This window comes from Nothoprocta perdicaria, unplaced genomic scaffold, assembly GCF_003342845.1.
Source record: "Nothoprocta perdicaria isolate Ctin4 unplaced genomic scaffold, notPer1 scaffold_147, whole genome shotgun sequence".
Lineage (NCBI taxonomy): Eukaryota > Metazoa > Chordata > Aves > Tinamiformes > Tinamidae > Nothoprocta > Nothoprocta perdicaria.
The window spans coordinates 1445184-1464033 of record NW_020454616.1 but is presented as its reverse complement, the minus strand read 5'-3'; the positions used below and the strand labels follow the sequence as shown (position 1 = coordinate 1464033).

The 18850-nt window shown below is 47.9% G+C and overlaps 1 protein-coding gene across 2 annotated transcripts in view; it reads right to left on the bottom strand.

Annotated features, from left to right (window-relative positions):
• Nucleotides 1–15603: 15603 nt before the first annotated feature.
• The window catches only part of PIGN (phosphatidylinositol glycan anchor biosynthesis class N), an 83429-nt gene continuing 80182 nt past the window's right edge, over nt 15604–18850 (bottom strand). For both annotated transcript variants that reach the window (XM_026034562.1, XM_026034561.1), the window contains one exon: nt 15604–15885. In XM_026034562.1, the coding sequence (XP_025890347.1) occupies nt 15762–15885 (124 nt within the window). In that variant the 3' untranslated portion in view covers nt 15604–15761. The remainder of the gene's footprint in view (nt 15886–18850) is intronic.

Genomic DNA, 18850 nt, shown 5'->3' with positions numbered 1-18850 from the left:
CCCATAAGAATATCACCAGTCCTACACAGACTTTTCACTCCTCTCCTTTCAAGAGCTGTAGAGCAGAGCCAGGGCAACCCGCAGGACTGTTCAGCTCCCGCTACACTAGTGGGCACCTCAGTGTCTCGCTTGGCTCACCACACACGTTGGAGACCAGGATTAGCAGAGCACTCGCGTCACAGCCCCGGTCCAGGCTCTCATGTGTGAGCTGCTCTGAAGTGGTGACTTCACTCATCAGTTAAAACTCATCAGCTGGTGTAAATTATCTTAGCTCCCCTGACACTGGTGCAGATATAGGGACTTACATCTAAGAAGGCTCTGTTCCACAAAATTAATCTTGGTTTCCTTTGCAGCTCAAAAGAGAAATTTTGATATTTCCTGGGGTTTTGGGAATGGGGGGAAGACACAAACAACATACTGAAAGGTTTAAGTGGAGGCAGCAGCATTTTGAAATACTGCTTGCTCCTCTAGAGGCTTTGCCAAACACAAAACAAAGCAAAAAGCAAACAGAAAACAATAGTGGGGTGACCTTGTGACATTTATAAAGCCAGCAAAATACCATTACTTCAGAAAGTTCAAAGCCTGAACAGCTGCTTTCATTGACTACATCAGTGCAGAGGGGCCGGGCAGCCTGGTCCATGGACAGGACATTATTTTATAGACACTGCTCAGGCAGGCAGGTTAGATTCAGTGCTCCCGTGAGCTCATTCAGGACAGCTAGTTTCCACGGCAGGCACATTGCTGCCCCTTTTAACTGCCACCATCTGAAAAATAGCTGCAGTTCTTGAAGAATTAGAGCTGGGGAGGGGGAGAAGGAGGAGGAGGCGACAGAGGGCATCTTTCATGGCAAATGTGATGCTGCTGAAGCCGTGACGTGATTGATGCCAAGCCACAGGAGAGTATATTGCTCACCTTCACACCAAGCAGGGCTGTTTCTGGATGTCAGCAACAAACTCCTTTGCTCATAATTTGGGGTGTGCTTTCATTTTAGAGAAACAGAAAATCTACCCTCTAGAGATCATCTAGTCCAACCCCCCTGCTCCAGCAGGGACGTCTCGAGTTTCTCCTTTCCATTATTTAACGCTTAAATACAGGAGTATGACTCACAGGGCTGTGGATGGCCTGTGTCTGGAAAGCAAGAGTTAACTCAGGCTTACCTACCAGGACACACTGAAATCGCCAAAGTTCCTACCTTTCAGTTTCCCAAGAAGCACGGCTCCAGTGATGAGCCATGACAGAGGTGTTTCACAGGAGAGAGGTAACAGCAGAAACACCTACAAACCTCAAGGAAAAAATCACGCATTGGGACTGAAGCTGGAGAGACCCCACAAGAAGAGGTGATTAATGAGTATCTGGAAGGATATTATGTAAGCCCTGATGTCTGACCTTACCTCAGCATTTACCCCATGTCCTGTCCTCATGCTGATCTTTGTAACAGCCTTCATAGCCATAGGCCACAAGCTGCCATTCCTGTCAAAAGACATTTCTTGATGAACTTGCTGTGGGCATTTGACTGATGTGTCAGAAGTGCCCAGAGAGGTCAGAAGGAGGTGACATTATTGCTGTTACAGATAAAAAGTGCAGATAATGAAAACTGCAAGTATGTAAACAGGGCAGCTGAGGAAAGATTTCTCCTCCTTTCTTTTCTGTTTCTCTAAAGCCAAAGCAAACCTCAAATCTGGACAAAAGGTGTTTTCGGTAGCAGCCTACTAAAACATGCATCCAAGACAAAGCCTAATGAATTTGCTTGCTCTTCAAGCATTACAGATGAGGTATTCCTCAATAAAGTGCTCCAGCAACACAAGATACCACCGGATAAAAAGGTCCTTTTTCCCTGCATTTTCCTCTCTGTCCTTCTTTAGGGTGATCACTCTTCATCTGTTGCATCAGCCCAGCTGTGTTCAGTCAGTGTCCTTCTTGCAGAATTTATTTTTATCCAATTAAAAAGAAAAAAAAAAAAAACATATTTCCTATATTTGAGGCCAAGTTTAGAGAGGAAGGTCCTGAACTGCTGCTAAGGATTCACACTTTCATCGTCGTGGGCAGAGAAATTTTCCCACAGAAGGTGAGGATCCACCCCTAAGAACTATTAATCACGACTTCCTTAAAGAGAAAAGTGCTGATAATGGAGCCTTCAGGAGTATTCCCTGCGTATATGGATGGAAGCTTCGCTGCGATGGACCGAGTTCAAAGCGGTTCACTCAGTGTAGCTGGAGGAACCTCTTGCAGCAGCAAAGCCTCCGGGGGAGAGAAGCTCCATATTTTTTTTTTTTCCAAGCTCCCTCAGTCCTGAAAATTTGTGCTGAAGCCAAGATCTTCAGGGCATCCTCCTGACTTCAAGGGAGCCAATAATGAATAGAGGGATCAGCTTAGTTTTGGTCCATTTGGATCACAAGGCTCAGAGTTCGGCGTGCACAGGGATGTTGTCTGCCTATAAAACAGTCGATTCCTGTTAGTGGGCATCAATTCTTTGATCTCTGATTGACTACCAAGAGTGGCTGCAAGGCAGGGAGGGCTGCAAGGCATGGGCAGACAGAGGCCAGAATCTTTATCCTGTGTCTTAAGGCGAAAAGATTTATTCACTGACGCTGCCTCTCTTCCTAAGCACTTCTCAAAGCCACTGGCCAGTTCCAACTAAATTCAAAGGAGTCTCAGAGGGATAAGTCTCAAGAATAATTGAACTCCTACAAGCTCAATAAGAAACAGCAGTAGAGAGCATAAGAGATCCCTGTTACTGTCCTGGGGAAAAGCACACGGCCAAGACGAGGATGCTAGGCACTCTCACATCAAAAATGAACCGCAGCACCCAGCTTTTCCCTAGGAATCCAGCTACGGGTGAAGTGTCTTTGCACCAAGCTGTGTCCCCCAGTGAACAGAATCATAGAATGCTTAAGGTTGGAAAAGACCACTGGAGATCACCTAGTCCCACCCCCTGCACACACAGGGTCACCCAGAGCACAGGGCACGGGGCTGCGTCCAAGCGGGTTTGGAAGATCTCCAAAGAAGGAGACTCCACAACCTCTCTGAGCAGCCTGTTCCAGGGCTTTGTCACCCTCACTGTCAAGAAATGCTTCCTTAAGCTCCTGTGGAACTTTTGGTGCCTCAGCTTGTGGCCGTTTCCTCTACTCCTATCACTGTCCACCACTGAAAAGAGGCCGGCCCCCTCCTCCTCACTGCCTCCCGTGAGGTATTTATACACACTGATCAGGTTCCCCTCAGCCTCCTCTTCTCCAGGCTGAACAGACCCAGCTCTCTCAGCCTTTGCTCATAGGGCAGATGTTCCAGGCCCCTGATCATCCTCGTAGCCCTGCGCTGGACTCTCTCCAGCAGCTCCACATCCCTCTTGTACTGGGGAGCACAGAACTGGACACAGTACTCCAGCAGTACTCCAGATGTGGGGAAGCATCGACCCAGATGGGTCATGTGGTGAACCAAAGCATTTTCTTGAGGTATCTTTGACAATTAAAGAAAAAAAAAACATAAAATTTACAGACTACATATGTCAAACTTGAGGTACATGGGATTACCATTGAATTACATAGAGAGAGATGAAAAAGACAAATTGATCTCACAATAATCATAACTAGCAGGATAATGTCAAGCAGAACAGAATATTTCTGGGGAAGAGAAACAATTTTTAATTTGTTTTCTTTGATTGTTTTCTGAACGGACATTTAGGATTGAAACTTCAGGAGTCAATCCTATACTTACACACATACATGTAAGCATGTTGGTAGTTCATGAGAGATACCTAAGTGACAGACAAGACCTGTAGATAAGCTAGATAAGGTAGACCTGTAGATAAGATCAAATTCCATAACTGCAATTTGAAGATAGATAATTTATATTGAAAGTAATTAACCTGTTTTCAGAGGTGATTGTCAATTCCCAGAAGTGCTGATACTCTACATGACACACAGTATTTTGTTCACGCTCACATGACTTCTTCACTGACTTAAAACCAGAGCTATGGGCTTGATGCAAGATCACCTGGTAGATGACCACACAGGTCCTTTGGGCCTTAAAATCAGTTCATCAAAAGTACGAACAAATTAATTACTTTCAGCTCTAATCAACTAGGCTTCACATGATTAACATGTGATAAACACATGTGTGTTTATCAGTTATCTCAGTCTACAGATGAGATTACAAGCAAAACAAAGCAGGGAAGAGAACAAAAATTCCTCTATCTGTCTTCTGTGCATCAGAAAGGAAATATGTAAAGGAAGAAAAGGAAAACATAGCAAGGAGAAAGATTCAAACCCTTCTTTCACAACCCATTTTAGACTCCTGTTTTTGTCATTTCTGACTTAATTTATGGATGTATCTTAAGTTTGTTTTGCTTACAGTTCTTGTTCTTGCGCATAGCTTGTGCTAATTTGTTTTATTCTTACTGAGCAATGGGGCATTTCTTTTTTCAAAAAAAATCAATAAATATTTAATTCATAAATGTAAGAGAGGTGATGAGCAAAAATATACAACTAATAAAGATAAATGGCTTTTGTACTCATGAAGGCTTCTTAATAAATACACAGTGGAAAAGTGTCCCTGCTGGGCAAACAAAACAAAATAAATTGTGGACCTTGTACTGCAAACATAGCGTTTAAAAAAAATCCCAGAAAACAACGTTAATGCATCATTAAGGTAGAGCATTTAAATCTACAGAAGCGAGCACAAACATGAAGGAAGGTTCCTGCGGCAACATTAATTGGAACTTATTGCAAACTGTATTATTGATGATTGCATACATTTAGTCGCATAAACAAATGGCCAAGGCCGTATGCGGCCGGAATGCCAATGAGGGATGAGCTGCCCGGTGGCTTCTCGGGATCATGAGACCGCCAGGTAACAAGTGTGGCGGGAAAGGCTGGCGGGCAACGTGCCGATACGCACCAAGGCGCACGCGTACACAGCAGAACAGCCCGGCAATTCATCACCCTGCAGGATAGAGCTGCTAGTTATTTGTGCTCGTTCATCTGCAGCCAAGTTAACGAAGACTCTGGCTAACAACGTGCTCGTTTAGTGCGCGCATAGTTTAATTTACTTCACCTGTTGTGTCTGCAAACACTGAAACGTGACAAAAATGCAGCTTTCCTAAAGTCATAAAGTACTTCTGGTTAGTCTTTCCTATGGCCAGATGAAAACTTGGTGTTAGTTCATGCCCCATATTGACAATGAAAACGCAGCTGAGCTAATACGCCCCAATCCCTATGCCTTTTTTTCCCAAAGTACAATATTCTGGGGGCACATTCTCTAAATTGCCCATCAAGGCTTGGGAACAACACAAAGCCAGCCCACAAAAAGACCCCATCCATCCTGACAAGTGGGTGCATGTGCTGTGCTGGAAAGGCCAACGCAAGTCTCAGTTCCACCAAGTACCATTGCTTCCTATCAGCACCAGGAGATCAAAACCTGGGAAATAGCATTTAGCTGATGCCGTGCAGGCAGTTACCTGGATTGCTGCAGCTCCCAGAGATCTCGGCCAAGATGAGGATCCTACTGCCTAGAGGGGAGAAGCAACAATAGGAAATTGCCTCTGCTGTCTGGTTTGGCTATTAACCTTTCAGAGGCGGGCTAAATGGGGGTTGTTGTGTAAAACGATTCCCAGATCTCAGGTAGGGAACTTCAGTAAGTTGTTCCTTCTGCTTAATGTTATTAATTTCCATGGGAATTTTGGTGTCAGGAAGCATTTTTCAAGATCAAATCACGTGCAAATTGTGGTCCTGGATACTTACTCAGTTTGCTGCAGGTTCATTGGTGTGACAGAGCCCAGAACTGAGGCTGGGCCTCCAGTTTCCCGACCAGGATTTCTGAGGCCCAATCAACCTCCTTCCACCTCTTTGTGCCTCTCCTTTTACCAGAAGAAATAATGCCATTGCTTATGCAGTGCTGCATTTTCATCTCTACTTTAGCTTCCAAGTTTCACAGCACCTGAGCAGAGGGTTTAACAGATGAGGGTAGGGGGGACATTTTGCCTAGGTGATTTAGCTAATCTCATGCAAAGATCCTCCACGTTCTTGCTTCACATCCTGCTTTCACCTACATAATGGCCAGGCCAACTGAATATTGTTTTCCCCAGAGCTGATGATAGCATCTTATGCATTTTTCCTTAAAAGCTTTTTGTGCTCACACGCTGAGAAACAGCTTCAGCTGAGGGATAGCTGAAGCCAACATCCCTCTATCCCTCCTCTGTGTCCATCCCTCCTCCCACGCTACCTGAAGAGAATATGATTATGATAGGACATCATTAACATGTCTATCTCTTACCTTTTCTTATTTTCAGCATAAGAAATGGAGAACCGAAGTTAAGCAGTTATCTTTCTCTCTCTCTTTTTTTTTTTTTGGCTTGCACTAGAAATACTGCTTGCTGGCCTTATCCTGCATTTTGGAAGCAGGCAGGATTTTGCAGGCAATAGCAAACACAGAGGAAACAATTAAAAACAGATAAGAAACGAAAACCTCCCTCTCCTGATAATTTACTGATTTCTAAAATGTCAGAGTCCAGAAAAGCAGATAGATATTTATTGTTTCTATTGTTAACATAAGCAAAATCAAACAGTTCCATAATTCTAATGCAAGAGTTATGAGCTGCTCTTCCAACTCCCCTCACTCATTCCCAAGTTAATTTCCTAGTAATATAATCCACCCCAAGTTAGGCCTCAGCACAAATAATCAGGATTGATTCAGAACACGAATGCTAGAGATTTTTAACTGTTCACAGCTGACCAGACATTGCTTTTCCTATAAGGCTTCACCAGTACACACAGAGTCTTGAATGAATCTTAGGGTTTCAAATCTGAAACCAAGGAAAATTACAACAGTGTAACAGCACACAAATATTGTGTGTACATTAGGAAGCTCTAACCTGCCTACCTGTCCAGTATATCAAATCTTGCTTAAAGAAGAAATGATAACCGGCTTAGGAAAAATACAGTTTGGATACTGCAGTGCTCAAATTCTGTAACAACCGACCTGAAATTTCCCTCTTGGGACCTGATCTGTTGACTTCCATAGGCCTTGGGAAACTCCTCTGGCTTTGGTGGTGGTGACCTTTTCTCTATAGCCCACACATTCCAGGAACATTATGTCCATTTTCATGCTATGAAATGGATGTGCTATGAAATGGATGTTCTCATCCCCCTGCCCTCTCCCTTCCCTCTAACTACAAAGGTACAACTGCTTTCATAAGCAGTTGTCTGCTCTGCTTTTTGATCAGCGTTCCGTGTCCTTCAAGCTGTTTCCAATTGCAGGAGAAATAGCCGATGGAATCAGGTATGTTTCTGCAGTTCTGTTGATCTCACCAAAAAAGGAAGTATAAAAGCCATGAAGACAGCAGAAATCAAATCAAAGATAATTTCTTTACTAATTTTTAGTCAGCACTCCAGCCTATGAAGAGACTTCTCAGCCATTCTCTCAGGCTGGTATTTCTAACTCTCTTTTCTGCCTGTCCCCAGGGCTTTCTAACTGCTTTTTTTCCCTGCCTCTTTTCTCACTACTCCAGACATATATACCCTAGAAACACTATTTCATTGCTCAGGTCTGAATTCAGGCCCCTTTCTTCTCTTTCTGGCTAATCATCCAGGGTCTAAGTTTTGGGCAATGAAGCTACTCATTCAATTTTTATTCCGGAGAAGGAGATAATTGGCTTCTTGCATGCCTCCTGAATGAAAGAATTCATCATTGCTGACAAGCTTTATTAAGCTTCACCCAACGACCGTCTACTTGTGACATATTTTAAAACCAGGGCTGAAATACGCCATTAGCAAAAGTAACATGAAGCAAAAAGCAAAGTAAAATAAAAATGATGGAGGAAAAAAGGCTTCTCTTGAATGCCCAAGGAGTGAATGCCCAAGGAGTAGAGAGAACCTGTGGCCTTCAGACCATCTGCTGGAGATGAATGTGGTAACCTGAGGAGCAAGATCCAGCAATGTAAGCCCAAATATTCACCTTCAAAAGGGTTAAAAGCAGAAAGTGATGGACTTTAGTTGTAGCTCTAGTTGATTTGGGCACTTGAAATCATTCCTGGGAGTGTGAAGATCATCTGTCACGCGGAGGCCCAAACCAGCTTTACCAGAACGACCCTGTGGACCCTGGCAGAGTTTGGGATGTCAGGTTTTGCTCAGCGCTTCTGGCTCAGAGCAGCTCCTTCCACCTCCAGCTTCACCAATTTCCATCTGCACTGAGAGAAAGTGGCTTGTGACCAAGCAAAGCTACTACTGCTATAGGTAGTGTGAGGACAGTGCAGGATGAATGGTGGAGAAGAGGTTCAAACTACTGCAATGGGAAAAGGAGGGTTTTTTTTCTTTTTGGCCACATTCCATTTCCAATTAAGCCACTCAGTGAAAGCAATATTTGGCCAAAACAAAATGAGATTTCCACTGACGAGTAATAAAATGTTCAATATGTTTTGCGTTCATCCCCCAATTAAAATAAAACAAAAAATCGTACTGAAACAGACAGATTGGATTACTATTCTAGTGGAATCATGCTATTTTTTGTCCTAAATCTGAAAAAATAATAAAAAGATAGACAGTAGGCAACTCTCACACTACCAATAGCAACTATAGATGCTTCATCCATGGCAAAGCTTTGTTAAAGCTAAGGTCTATTTACAGTCCTACTTATCACCCGCCATCCTGATCTAAACATTACAAGGAAAGTGCTTAAGTGCTTCCCTTTTATAACATCTTTTAGCCAGAGTCCTGGTGTCTCCAGGTTGCTTGAGCACATGTTTAATTTAAAGTGCACGAGCAGCTTCTTGAGCTTAAGAAAGGACCTGACTGGGGTCTACAGCAGACGACAGGGCCAGGTTGTTTGAAGTTAAGCACACGCTTAAGTGCCTCGCTGGATTCTTGCCCAAAGTGTCAATCTTTTGGAGTTAATCATTTATCACCCTGCTTACATTCTGTTAGCTCTGCTTCGGTGTGCAAATATGTAAATTGCCTTCATAAATCTGCACGCAGCAAACACACATAACACTTCCTGAGCCTTTTCCAAGGGTTCGCCAACCTCGTGCCGTTTCACATACATCAGACGGTAGTTAGAACTGGCAAGAAGGTTCCTTCTCCGCTAATTAAAGAGCATCATTACTGCGTTCCTGTTCTTAATAGCGAGGCACATTCACAGGCTTGCAAAATAAACATCCAAATAAATAATGCTTTTTAGCACTAACGTGACAAGGAGCGCCCGTTTTCCCGTGAGGAGCACGTAGGGCATCCCATGCAACGAGGAAGGACGGGAGCGGGTTGTCTCTGCATGAGCGCGGCTGCCTGACCGTGGCACAGATCAAGTTGAGTGACTGCCCACAGCGAGGGCACCAGCCAGGCGCCATGAAGTGATTTCCACAAAAATAAGGGGCCATTTCAACTTTTTGTTCCTCTTGTTTCCTCTTGCTGTGGTCTATGAGGGATGGTCATCTCCCCCAGCCCCTGCTGGGCCACCTCCTATCCAGAAAGCTCTCAGCTCCCGTTACTCTTTTCTGCACAAGGAATTAAAATTGCTGCCAAGAGGGCAATGGCAGGGGGGAATTTGCGGGGCAGGCAGGGAGCCCCGTGTGGAGGCCAAGCGCTGGGAATGGCGCCGGGAGAGAGCACGGATGCAGGAGACCCTAGAGGGAAGCCCCCGCATGGAGGGGGGAGATGGGGGCGTTCTAGATGTCTTGTGTTTGATTTAGGTCACAGGACAAGCTTGGGCTCTCATCCCCCAAAAGACACAGGCAAAATGCAAGTATTCTGTGGAACAGAGCAGGTCATCTTTCATTATTTAACCTTTTACAACGATCACAGAATCACAGGGTGGTTGAGGTTGGAAGGGACCTCTAGAGATCATCTAGTCTAACCTCCGTGCTCCAGCAGGGACACCCAGAGCACGGGGCACAGGGCGGCATCCATGTGGGTTTTGAAGATCTCCGGAGAAGGAGCCTCCACAGCCTCCCTGGGCAGCCTGTGCCAGGGCTCTGGCACCCTCACAGGGAAGAAGTTCTTCCTCACATGCAGATGGAACTGCCTGTGTTCAACTTGTACCCACTGCCCCTTGTCCTGCCACTGGCTACCACTGAAGTCACGAACCTTTTGCTGCAAACACCTTTTTGCAGGAAACATGGATCGCTAAGTTACATTAAAATTAGGTAACTTTGTTACATCTGACATGAACTACAACGTGTTAACACAGGCTGGAGGAGAAGCTGCTCGTATAAAAAATGCATGGTGGCTAAACAGATGTTTTCCTTTCTCAGCAGGTCAGATATAAGAGGCTTCCTCCTCAAAGCCCATGATGGAAAATATCCACTCACTTTTGGAGATCTGGTCAGATGAAGACACAAAACATTCAAGTAGCTAAATATAACCCTGGAGAGCAGTGTTTTTGCACCGTTAAGTTCTAGTGTCTCTTAACTTAATATGGAAATTGATACAAAAATAGGAGAGCAATATTTTTAAAGCCTGTCGCTCCCCGTGTGCTCGCCGGGACTCACACCACAAAGCAGAGGCTGAAATTACTCTGCAGGTTTTTTTTTCTTCAGACCATCTCTCATGCCAAAAGGCAGGATAATGATGTCCAGCCCAAAAAGGCCATGCCTGGGGAGATATATAAAGGTTATTTCGCCACAAGTCGATAGGAAAGTCTGTGCTCAGAATGCTTTGTCCTTTAGCGTTTATGCAAGAGCACTAAGCCACGTTTAATTAGAGGAGCTTAGGTCTCGGGTCAGACATTTCCCCGGACCGAAATGCCAGTTTTGCAGCAGTCACGGCCGGACACGTGCACCCCGGCAATCAGCTCCCGGCCGCTTTCCAGAGCGGTGGCCGGAGCAGACAGAGGGCCAAGAGGCCGAAACGTCGGACCCAGTTTTGGTCACACGGGGAGCGGTGTGAACTTCAGTGCCCAGGGCCTGATTCGCCACCATCCCTGCCTGGCTTAGGCACGGGCAGCGCAGAACCCGCCACCGGAGGCTTGCGGGACGCCCAGCTCAGCGGGACCGCGCTCAGCCCTGGCAAGCAGGGCTGCGGAGGGCAGGACATCCCGAGCAGAACTGGAGCTCCGCCGCGCGCTTCCTGCTCTTCTCCTTTCCCTTCATTCGCCGGAGGGAAATTCACTGGATACCAATCCAGCCATGAACACGTCTGTCAGTAACAATGATCCAAGTGAACAGGAAACCCCGTGTCAGCTTCACCTTATAGAACATTAAACAAAATAAAAAATGCTGTTACCACATGCCTGGAAAAGAAAATGCAAAGAAATAAGGTGTGTTCTCTTTTGTTTCCGCTTGATGTTATCCGTGTTGAGAGTCAGAAAGTCAGGGAGCTTGCTGCCAAACACAAGTCAATAAATAAACAAATGGAGAACATATCGACGAGCGTGATTCCAAAGGTTACGGGAACGGGGCAAGCGCCACCGCTTCCAGCCTTCCCCTCAGCGCTTCATCCCTCCTCGTCCTGGGCAGGGAGCTCAGACACAAGCCCTGCACGAGGCCTGAGCGCAGCCCTTGAGGAAAGCGGCGGAACTCAGGATTTCCAAGAGGTGACCCGGACGCAATCCACGCCGCTGATGGTAGCGGACGCCGGGAGCCCTCTCTGCGAGGACGCAGCTGCAGGAGCAGCGTCTCCGTCCACTCGCCACAAGCACATTCCCACCAACGAGACGTGCGGCCCAAGCTGCCCCACTGCAGCAGGTCACAGGGCAGCTGCCCAGAGGGCACACCCGGAGACAGGCCATGTCCCGCGGCTGCAGGCGGGATGGAGCCTTGGCGGGATGGTGAGGGAGCCTCCCAGGGCTTCCCAACCACCACCATGGAGAGCGCGGCCCAGGGCAGCCCAATACGGAGCCGTCCGGCCTTCCCCTCCACCACCCCACCTTCCCACTATCCATTTGATAGGTAGGACATCCACCTATCCATCTGTCCTTCACACACTCATCTCCACCCCATAGCCTTCTGAGATGGGCAACCCTCACCAGCCCACGCAGACAGGCACTGGAAATAAAAGGGACTGCACAATTCAGATGTACACATAATTTTGGAGAACCATCAATTCCAGCACAGCTTGGCCAAGCCAACAGTGGAGTTTAAAGGTGATGCTAAAGAACTAAAGGTTTAGGTAAAACTATGGCAGTTCATTCACATCCCCGGGCTCATTCAAGACTGGGAAGACTGTAGCTGCGCTTACAACTAACAGCTATGACATGCACTGAAATTGCCAGAGCTTGTAAAAGCTGATTTACTCTGTGGGGAGAGAGGGGGGAAGTCATTTAGTTTGAGTCATAAGAGACCTTGGTACCATCTAAGCTTCATCATCTCTGAAGAAACAGCTCACTCCCTGGAATTATATCAAGCGGCTGTGTGCAGTCTTGAAAATCCAATAGCCGAGAGCAGTTCAGTTCCTGGAACGGGCGAACACAAGATCTTTATAACCGGCTCCTCAGCAGAGCTTCGCTTACCTTGCAGCTCCTGCTGGGCACTTCAGCTTTATGGCTGTACCTTCAGGGATCCATGGCTCTGAATGCCAGCAAATTTAAGCTTTGCAGTGTTTTTATGCCACCAATATATTTAAAAAGCATAGCCCCAAGCAAAAATAATGATGTCAATCCATCTGCATTTCCCTGCTGGAGGTTTTCACCATCAGCAGTCTCACCTCCTCCAGGAGTCAGCGAGTCTGTGGCTGCTGCAGGTGGAAGGAAGGTAGGAGGGCTTGGGCTAACTCTGCCCTCATGCCCTTAGGAGAAACACAGGAGCTACCTGATCCCTGCACCGTCCTGCATCCGCACCTCCGTGCCCACATGGATGCTCACAAAGAGGGATGATGCTTAAGAATCACAAGCAGGACAGCAGAAAGCCTAAAATCAGCTGAGTGCAACGCTTTATTACTTACCTTAGCTTTTAAGGTAGGTTTTAATGTTGTGGAAGACTTTTTATTGCAGATGGCATTTGTTCGCAGGAAGGAAGGGAACACACATCGGTAGGAGGCCAGAGCCGGCTTTGCCACAGATCCCATTGGGCTGTAAAAAGGAGCTGCATGGGAGAATTCCTGACACCTCCCCGCGCTGGAGTGAACCCAAACGCGCAGGCCAAGACTCCGGCAAGAGCCTCCCCTGGGGAGCTACAGGAATAGCCCGGCCAATTGGTCCCTCTGCAGGAGCTGCTCTCCACGACTCCCATGGCGCGTGCTAGGAGCGGTGTTTGGGAATGACGCGGATGCGGGGGCCTGGCAGGAGAAAAGGAAAGGGAAAGGGAAAAAGGGAAAGGGCAGCTAAGGCTGCTGCAGCCCGGCCAGGGCAGCCGACAAACAAGCACAGGCCCTTTCGGGGGAGCACTGGGGATAGAGGGGGTGCGCGTTGTGACGGCTCCCTCATCAGTTCAGGCTCTTCAGCCCTTTCTGATCTCACAGGAAGGGGTGCAAAGGAGAAAACCCACTGCCCTCTCCGTGAAAGGAGACATTACAGAAGCCTTAGCAGACAGGATAACCACTGTGGGCTGCTAGTTTGGGCAGCCACTTTCACGTGCCTGCATGCCAGAGCGCAAGGATTGCTCCTGCAGGTATTAGCAGTACACCAGGGTAAACCCACGTATTACTGCCAGTAAGAAAGGCCATAAAGGACAGCACGCAGCTCCGGCCTGCGTGCATCCTCCTGCAGCACGAGGCAGCACACACCTGCAGTGCTTTCGTTTGACAAGCAGGACATGCGCTTGGCCCTGCCACGGGTACCTGGCCCTTCGGACACGTGTGCAGGAGACGCCCCCGTGCAGGGCGGCCGCCCCGCGGCGCCGGCGTTCCTGCTTCTTCAGTCACTCCCCACGTGTTACAGACGGCACCTGCAGCAGCTCCTAGCTGCGCCCGAGGGCCACCAGCCCTTCACCAGCAACGAGGGGCTTCACGGGGCGCTTGGAGGCCGCACGGGTGACGGCAGGCCCCCGTGCAGGGCGCACCGGCACGCAGCAAGCAGATGGAGCTTTGTGACTGGCTTCTCCCGGCCAAATGTCCTGCAGGGATGACTGGTTTTCCAGAGCGTTAAAGAGCCGTGTGACCACGGGCAAGTGCCAGATGGCTGGAAACCGCGTGTTGGAGCTGCCCCCGTGACGGATGGCCAGCCTTGGCTGCCAGCACCATGTATGGATCAGCTCTTGGATAGGAAGGACTGGCTGCAAGACGGAGCGTGACACGGGAGTTAGCGCGATTCGTCAATGACGCCATCACCCCCAGTGAAGAGTGGGGAAAAGAGTGTTCTCTTTGACTCACCTTCTTCACTGTGCAAAGCCATCTGCTTTAAAGGTCCTTCCAACTGACAGTACAGAGGCAAAAAGATGTTTCAGAGGCAGGAGAGGTAGCTCTGTGCAGTGCTCCCAGAGAGCAGGAGACAAGATTTTTTCCTTAGTTCTTATGAAGAGACGACTTGAGGAGTGACAAAGCCCTGAACCACAGCTAGGTGCTGCAGTTGTGCCCACCTTGCAGGCTTCGGGCTGGCACTTGCCATCGGGGAGGCTACGAGGCTGCAGGGCTGCCTCAGAGCCTCATGTAAGAGGGAGCGAGTCACCCAGAGCAGCCTGCAGACACCGCGTCGCGCTCTGCCCTCGGCCCGTGATCCAGGCAGCACCAGGAGGCCTGTGCTCAACTCCCAGCGCAGCCATCCGGCAGGATGAACCTGGCCAGCAGGAGCAGAACCCAACGCCACCAAGAGAAACTGCCTTGCAGGGGCAGCATGGCTCTCGCTCTACGCAAACCGCCCCATCTGGCCTCAGTTTCCTCATCTCTTTACACTGATGTACCCCCTCACTTGCCACTGAAATCAGCCCCTGCCCTCCTGCTTGCACTCACCCCTGAGGCAGCCCACAGAACTGGTCAGGCCGAGATGTGTTTCACTGCTCTGTCATCAGCTTCGTGTTGGGCTGCATCAGTCGCTCCACATGGCTGCTGCTCCGCCTGCCCACGTGCTACTGCCGGCACAGGGGACAGCGGGAGGGCGGACAGGGTGGCAGCGGCCACCGGGGTCGGCCGAAAGCGGCTGCCTTGTGGCACCTGGGCCCACTGGCCTCGCGCGCCCTCAGAACCACAGGGTGGATGAGGCTGGAAGGGACCTCTAGAGATCATCTAGTCCAACCCCCTGCTCCAGCAGGGACACCCAGAGCACGGGGCACAGGGCGGCATCCAGGCAGGTTTGGAAGACCTCCAGAGACGGAGACTCCACAGCCTCCCTGGGCAGCCTGTGCCAGGGCTCTGGCACCCTCACAGGGAAGCAGCTCTTCCTCGTGTGCAGCAGGAATACAGAGGCTGCTCTGGCTGTCACTGTCCTCCCGCATGAAGTGCCGCCAGCTGCAGAGGTTTCCAATGCACGGGCCACGCTGGGCAACACACGCTGCCCTGAGTGACTTCAGCATGTGGGCGGCCCCGAGACGCTTAGGCGAGGCCTGAAACGGAGCTAGAACGTTGCAGACGCCTAATGAGAATGTATGTGTGTGAACTCATCTTCATTCAAAAAAGAAAACCCAGAAGATGGTTGCCTCTTTCTTTTAAATAGGCCTTAATTGCTAGTTTTTCTTTCAAGGGATGTGTCGCTTACAGACGAGGCTATTTTAGCCCAGCTGATGTCTAAATGACAACCTCCAAGCACAAATTTCAGCCCTGGGACATGATTTAATCTGTATCAGTAGAGCACTCTGATCCCTGGATGGGATTTTGTCACTCTAGTCTGTTAGCTTGTATTTACATTCCAGAGGCGGAGGTTGGTTCAGAGAAAGGCTGAGGGTGGGAAAATCTTCGGGAACATTTATCACGTCATCACGTGGAATGGTGCTTAGTCTTTCTGGAGAGTTGAAGCCTCTTTGTAGTCAGCAGCTGGGCCAGTCCATTCATCAGCATCATGAATATGGTCAGCGACATCACCAGCACGTAGTGGCTAATGCTGCAAGGAGGCACAGATTGGGAAAAAGACAAAGGAAAGAGAAATGCACAATGTGAGATCCAAAAAAGTGGTAAAACAGCCTTCTGAAAAAATACTCATATCTAATTATTACTTATTAATTCAGTACTACATTTTACATAGACTGCCCTGGGATGGCAACCCTTATAATAGCACTACAATGTCAGAAACAAAATCTCTGGCAAAATGAAAGGGTAGGGACAACAATAAATGCAACTGAATGTATACCAAGCAAAAAAGAGGCACAGGATATATTTTTTTTTTCTTTCACTCAGCTAGTAATTCAATGTATGTGACTGAAACCACTGCAGAATTTTAGTGTGTGCAAGATCATGCAGAAAGGAGAGCTCACCACCAGGCAGATATATTCTTTGGTAATAAGACAGCTCAGATATGCCAGCTGAGTTTCATTTTTTCATTCACTGTTTATTGGAAAGATAGCAAGCAGAAAGATTGTTCTTCACGTGCTCCAGGCCTCGTGCTATTTGCTTGGATATCTGATTTGACTAACATTACAGCGAGGGTATTGAGTTAGACTTGAGTTGTGACCTATAACATTCAGCATCCCGTGTTTGATATTTGAATCAAGCAGCTCTTTAATGTAAGTCACTAGCCATAAAGAAACTGGATTTTTTTTCCCCGAATCCAGTGACATCTCAGCTTGGAGTTTCAGAGGAAATACCACTGCATCCATGTCCATTACAGCATCCAAAGCCACCATGCAGCTGTTCATTTTTCCCTGGGCCTATCAAAGACACTGCCATTAGAGGTATCCATACCTCCTGCATCTCCACTATTTCAAAACAGATGGCTCTTTAGAAAGAGCGGGATAACTTCAGAGTTGATGAGGTCTGAGCTTATTTACAAAAAAAGGATTCCAAGGAGTGCTTGGAGGTTTAATGGTCTGGAATTTCTGCCTGAGGACTCATCCTTTTTGACAGCTTAGCCACGGAAGAGCAGCAAAGCTCGTAATTCTGACGCTATCAATCCTCACGACCCCAGACTGTGACAGCCTTGGCACTAACGTGGCATAATTTAGTTCTGTGAAGTGTAGAAACACTGGCTCTAACAAAGCTTGGCCACTAACCAGCACAGGAAAATAAAACTAATCCAGAAATTGGCTAATGAGTGGGAACTCTTCCATAGCCAGGATACGAGCAACCAAAGGAACCAGCCTGAACACGCCAGGCTGGAGAGCACTGAAAAGGACTTGACTGCTGCTACCAGTTATTTCTGCTCCTTAAAAAACACGGCTGCAAACAGCCTCAAACCTCAGCAGGTTTGAGCCCAGCAAATCCCTCAAATGCATCCGTGTGAACTGCCGGCTGCAAGCAGGAAAACTGAAAATATTCCTCATGTCAGGCAGGTTTCTGTGGGGAACGGGCAAGACGGCCCAGTGAGAGCAGGGGGGCAGGCAGCAGCGTGCCCTAACCTGGCCAGGCCCCTGGGGCTTCGTAGTTCACATTCACAGCACAGAGATAATGCACCTCCCTCCCCAGGAGCGCCCTTTGGAAGGGCCCCGGGTGTGCCATGGAGCCTGACAGAGTTTCAGTGTTCCCCAGGATTCTACCTTTCCAAGAAAGTTTGCAAGTGGGGAATTCCAGAAGCAGAAGTCAAATGGGGGCTGCTCGGTCTCTGTATGCACCTCAAGACAGTTCTAAGACACTTCCTGAGCATTGCTGAAGGCCTGCTGCCCTCAGCATGGGGCTTGTGCAGTGTCTGATGCCCCGCGCCCCATAAGGGGCTTTGCCAGGTGTGGGAGCCAGCAGATGACTTCAGGCAGGCACAAAGTGGGGCTGCTGAAAGCAGAAACCTCCCCACACTCTGCTTAGCTACCTGCCCCTCAGCTGCTTCCCAAATGAGATCCTTCAGCTACTGCTAAAGGCAGACCTCAGAGATACCCGCCGTAACCAAGACCAAAGTGCAAGCTGATCCCTGCAGAGATCGCTGTAGCCCACAGAGTATTCAGATGACAGAAGGAAGAGATACCCCTTCTCTCAAAAACTGTAACAATTTTTTTCCTGTTTTTTTCCCCTCTCCCACCCACCAAAGCTACAGGCAAAGCAGGCTTTTTGCTCTTGCATCCCGTGGCACTTTGCTATCGGGGAACTCCTCAGTGCTTGATTTTGAAGCACCCCTCAGCATCCGTCTCACTTGGTCACACGGTTGCGGGGAAATTCTAGCGATATCTTCAAAGATGTGCATGGAGACAGCAGACAGGATTAGAAACTGGTAAGATGGAGAACGTCACCTTAGCCGTTCAAAAACTGGAACTGAAACAGAACTAAGTAAAACTTCACAATCCCTCTTGGAGAGCTCATTTCAGGCGAGCTTGAGAGCCTCCTTTCTTCGTGATGTGCTACATGCAGTGTGTGCCTAGGAACAAGCCTACATGTAGGAGTACAGATGTGGACTCTAAAATTTAAGTCTACTGCATTTTAGGGCAGAGTCCTTCTCCTTCCTCCCTCCACTTGAAACAATTCCCAAACCATATTACTCTTAGCTCCTAGTCTTAAGATTGGTGGTAGCACTCTTGCTCTATTTACGTGCCTTTTGTTTTAATAAACACACACAGAAACTTCATCTCTCCAAAAGTGTTTCTACTCTATGCCCCAATAACATGCACAGATTAGCAGTCCAAGGTGCACTTCTTTTTAGTACCAACACTGCTAGAACACTTCTCTCACGTTTTCTGCTATTTCAAGAAAACAGAAACACAAAAAAACAGTCTCCTGCACGTTATCTCTATCCCCTGAACTTTGAAACCGCAGAAGAGGAGTTCAGATTGTATCTATCTCTATACTTTCCAGCAACTGTTATAAAAAGAGGGAGTGGTACAGTGAGTCTGTAAAAAAACCCTATATAATACTGTCATATAAAGCGAGGCTTCAGTGGCTTATCTCAACCCTCTGAATATACAACTATTTAGAAACTTTATATTCTATAC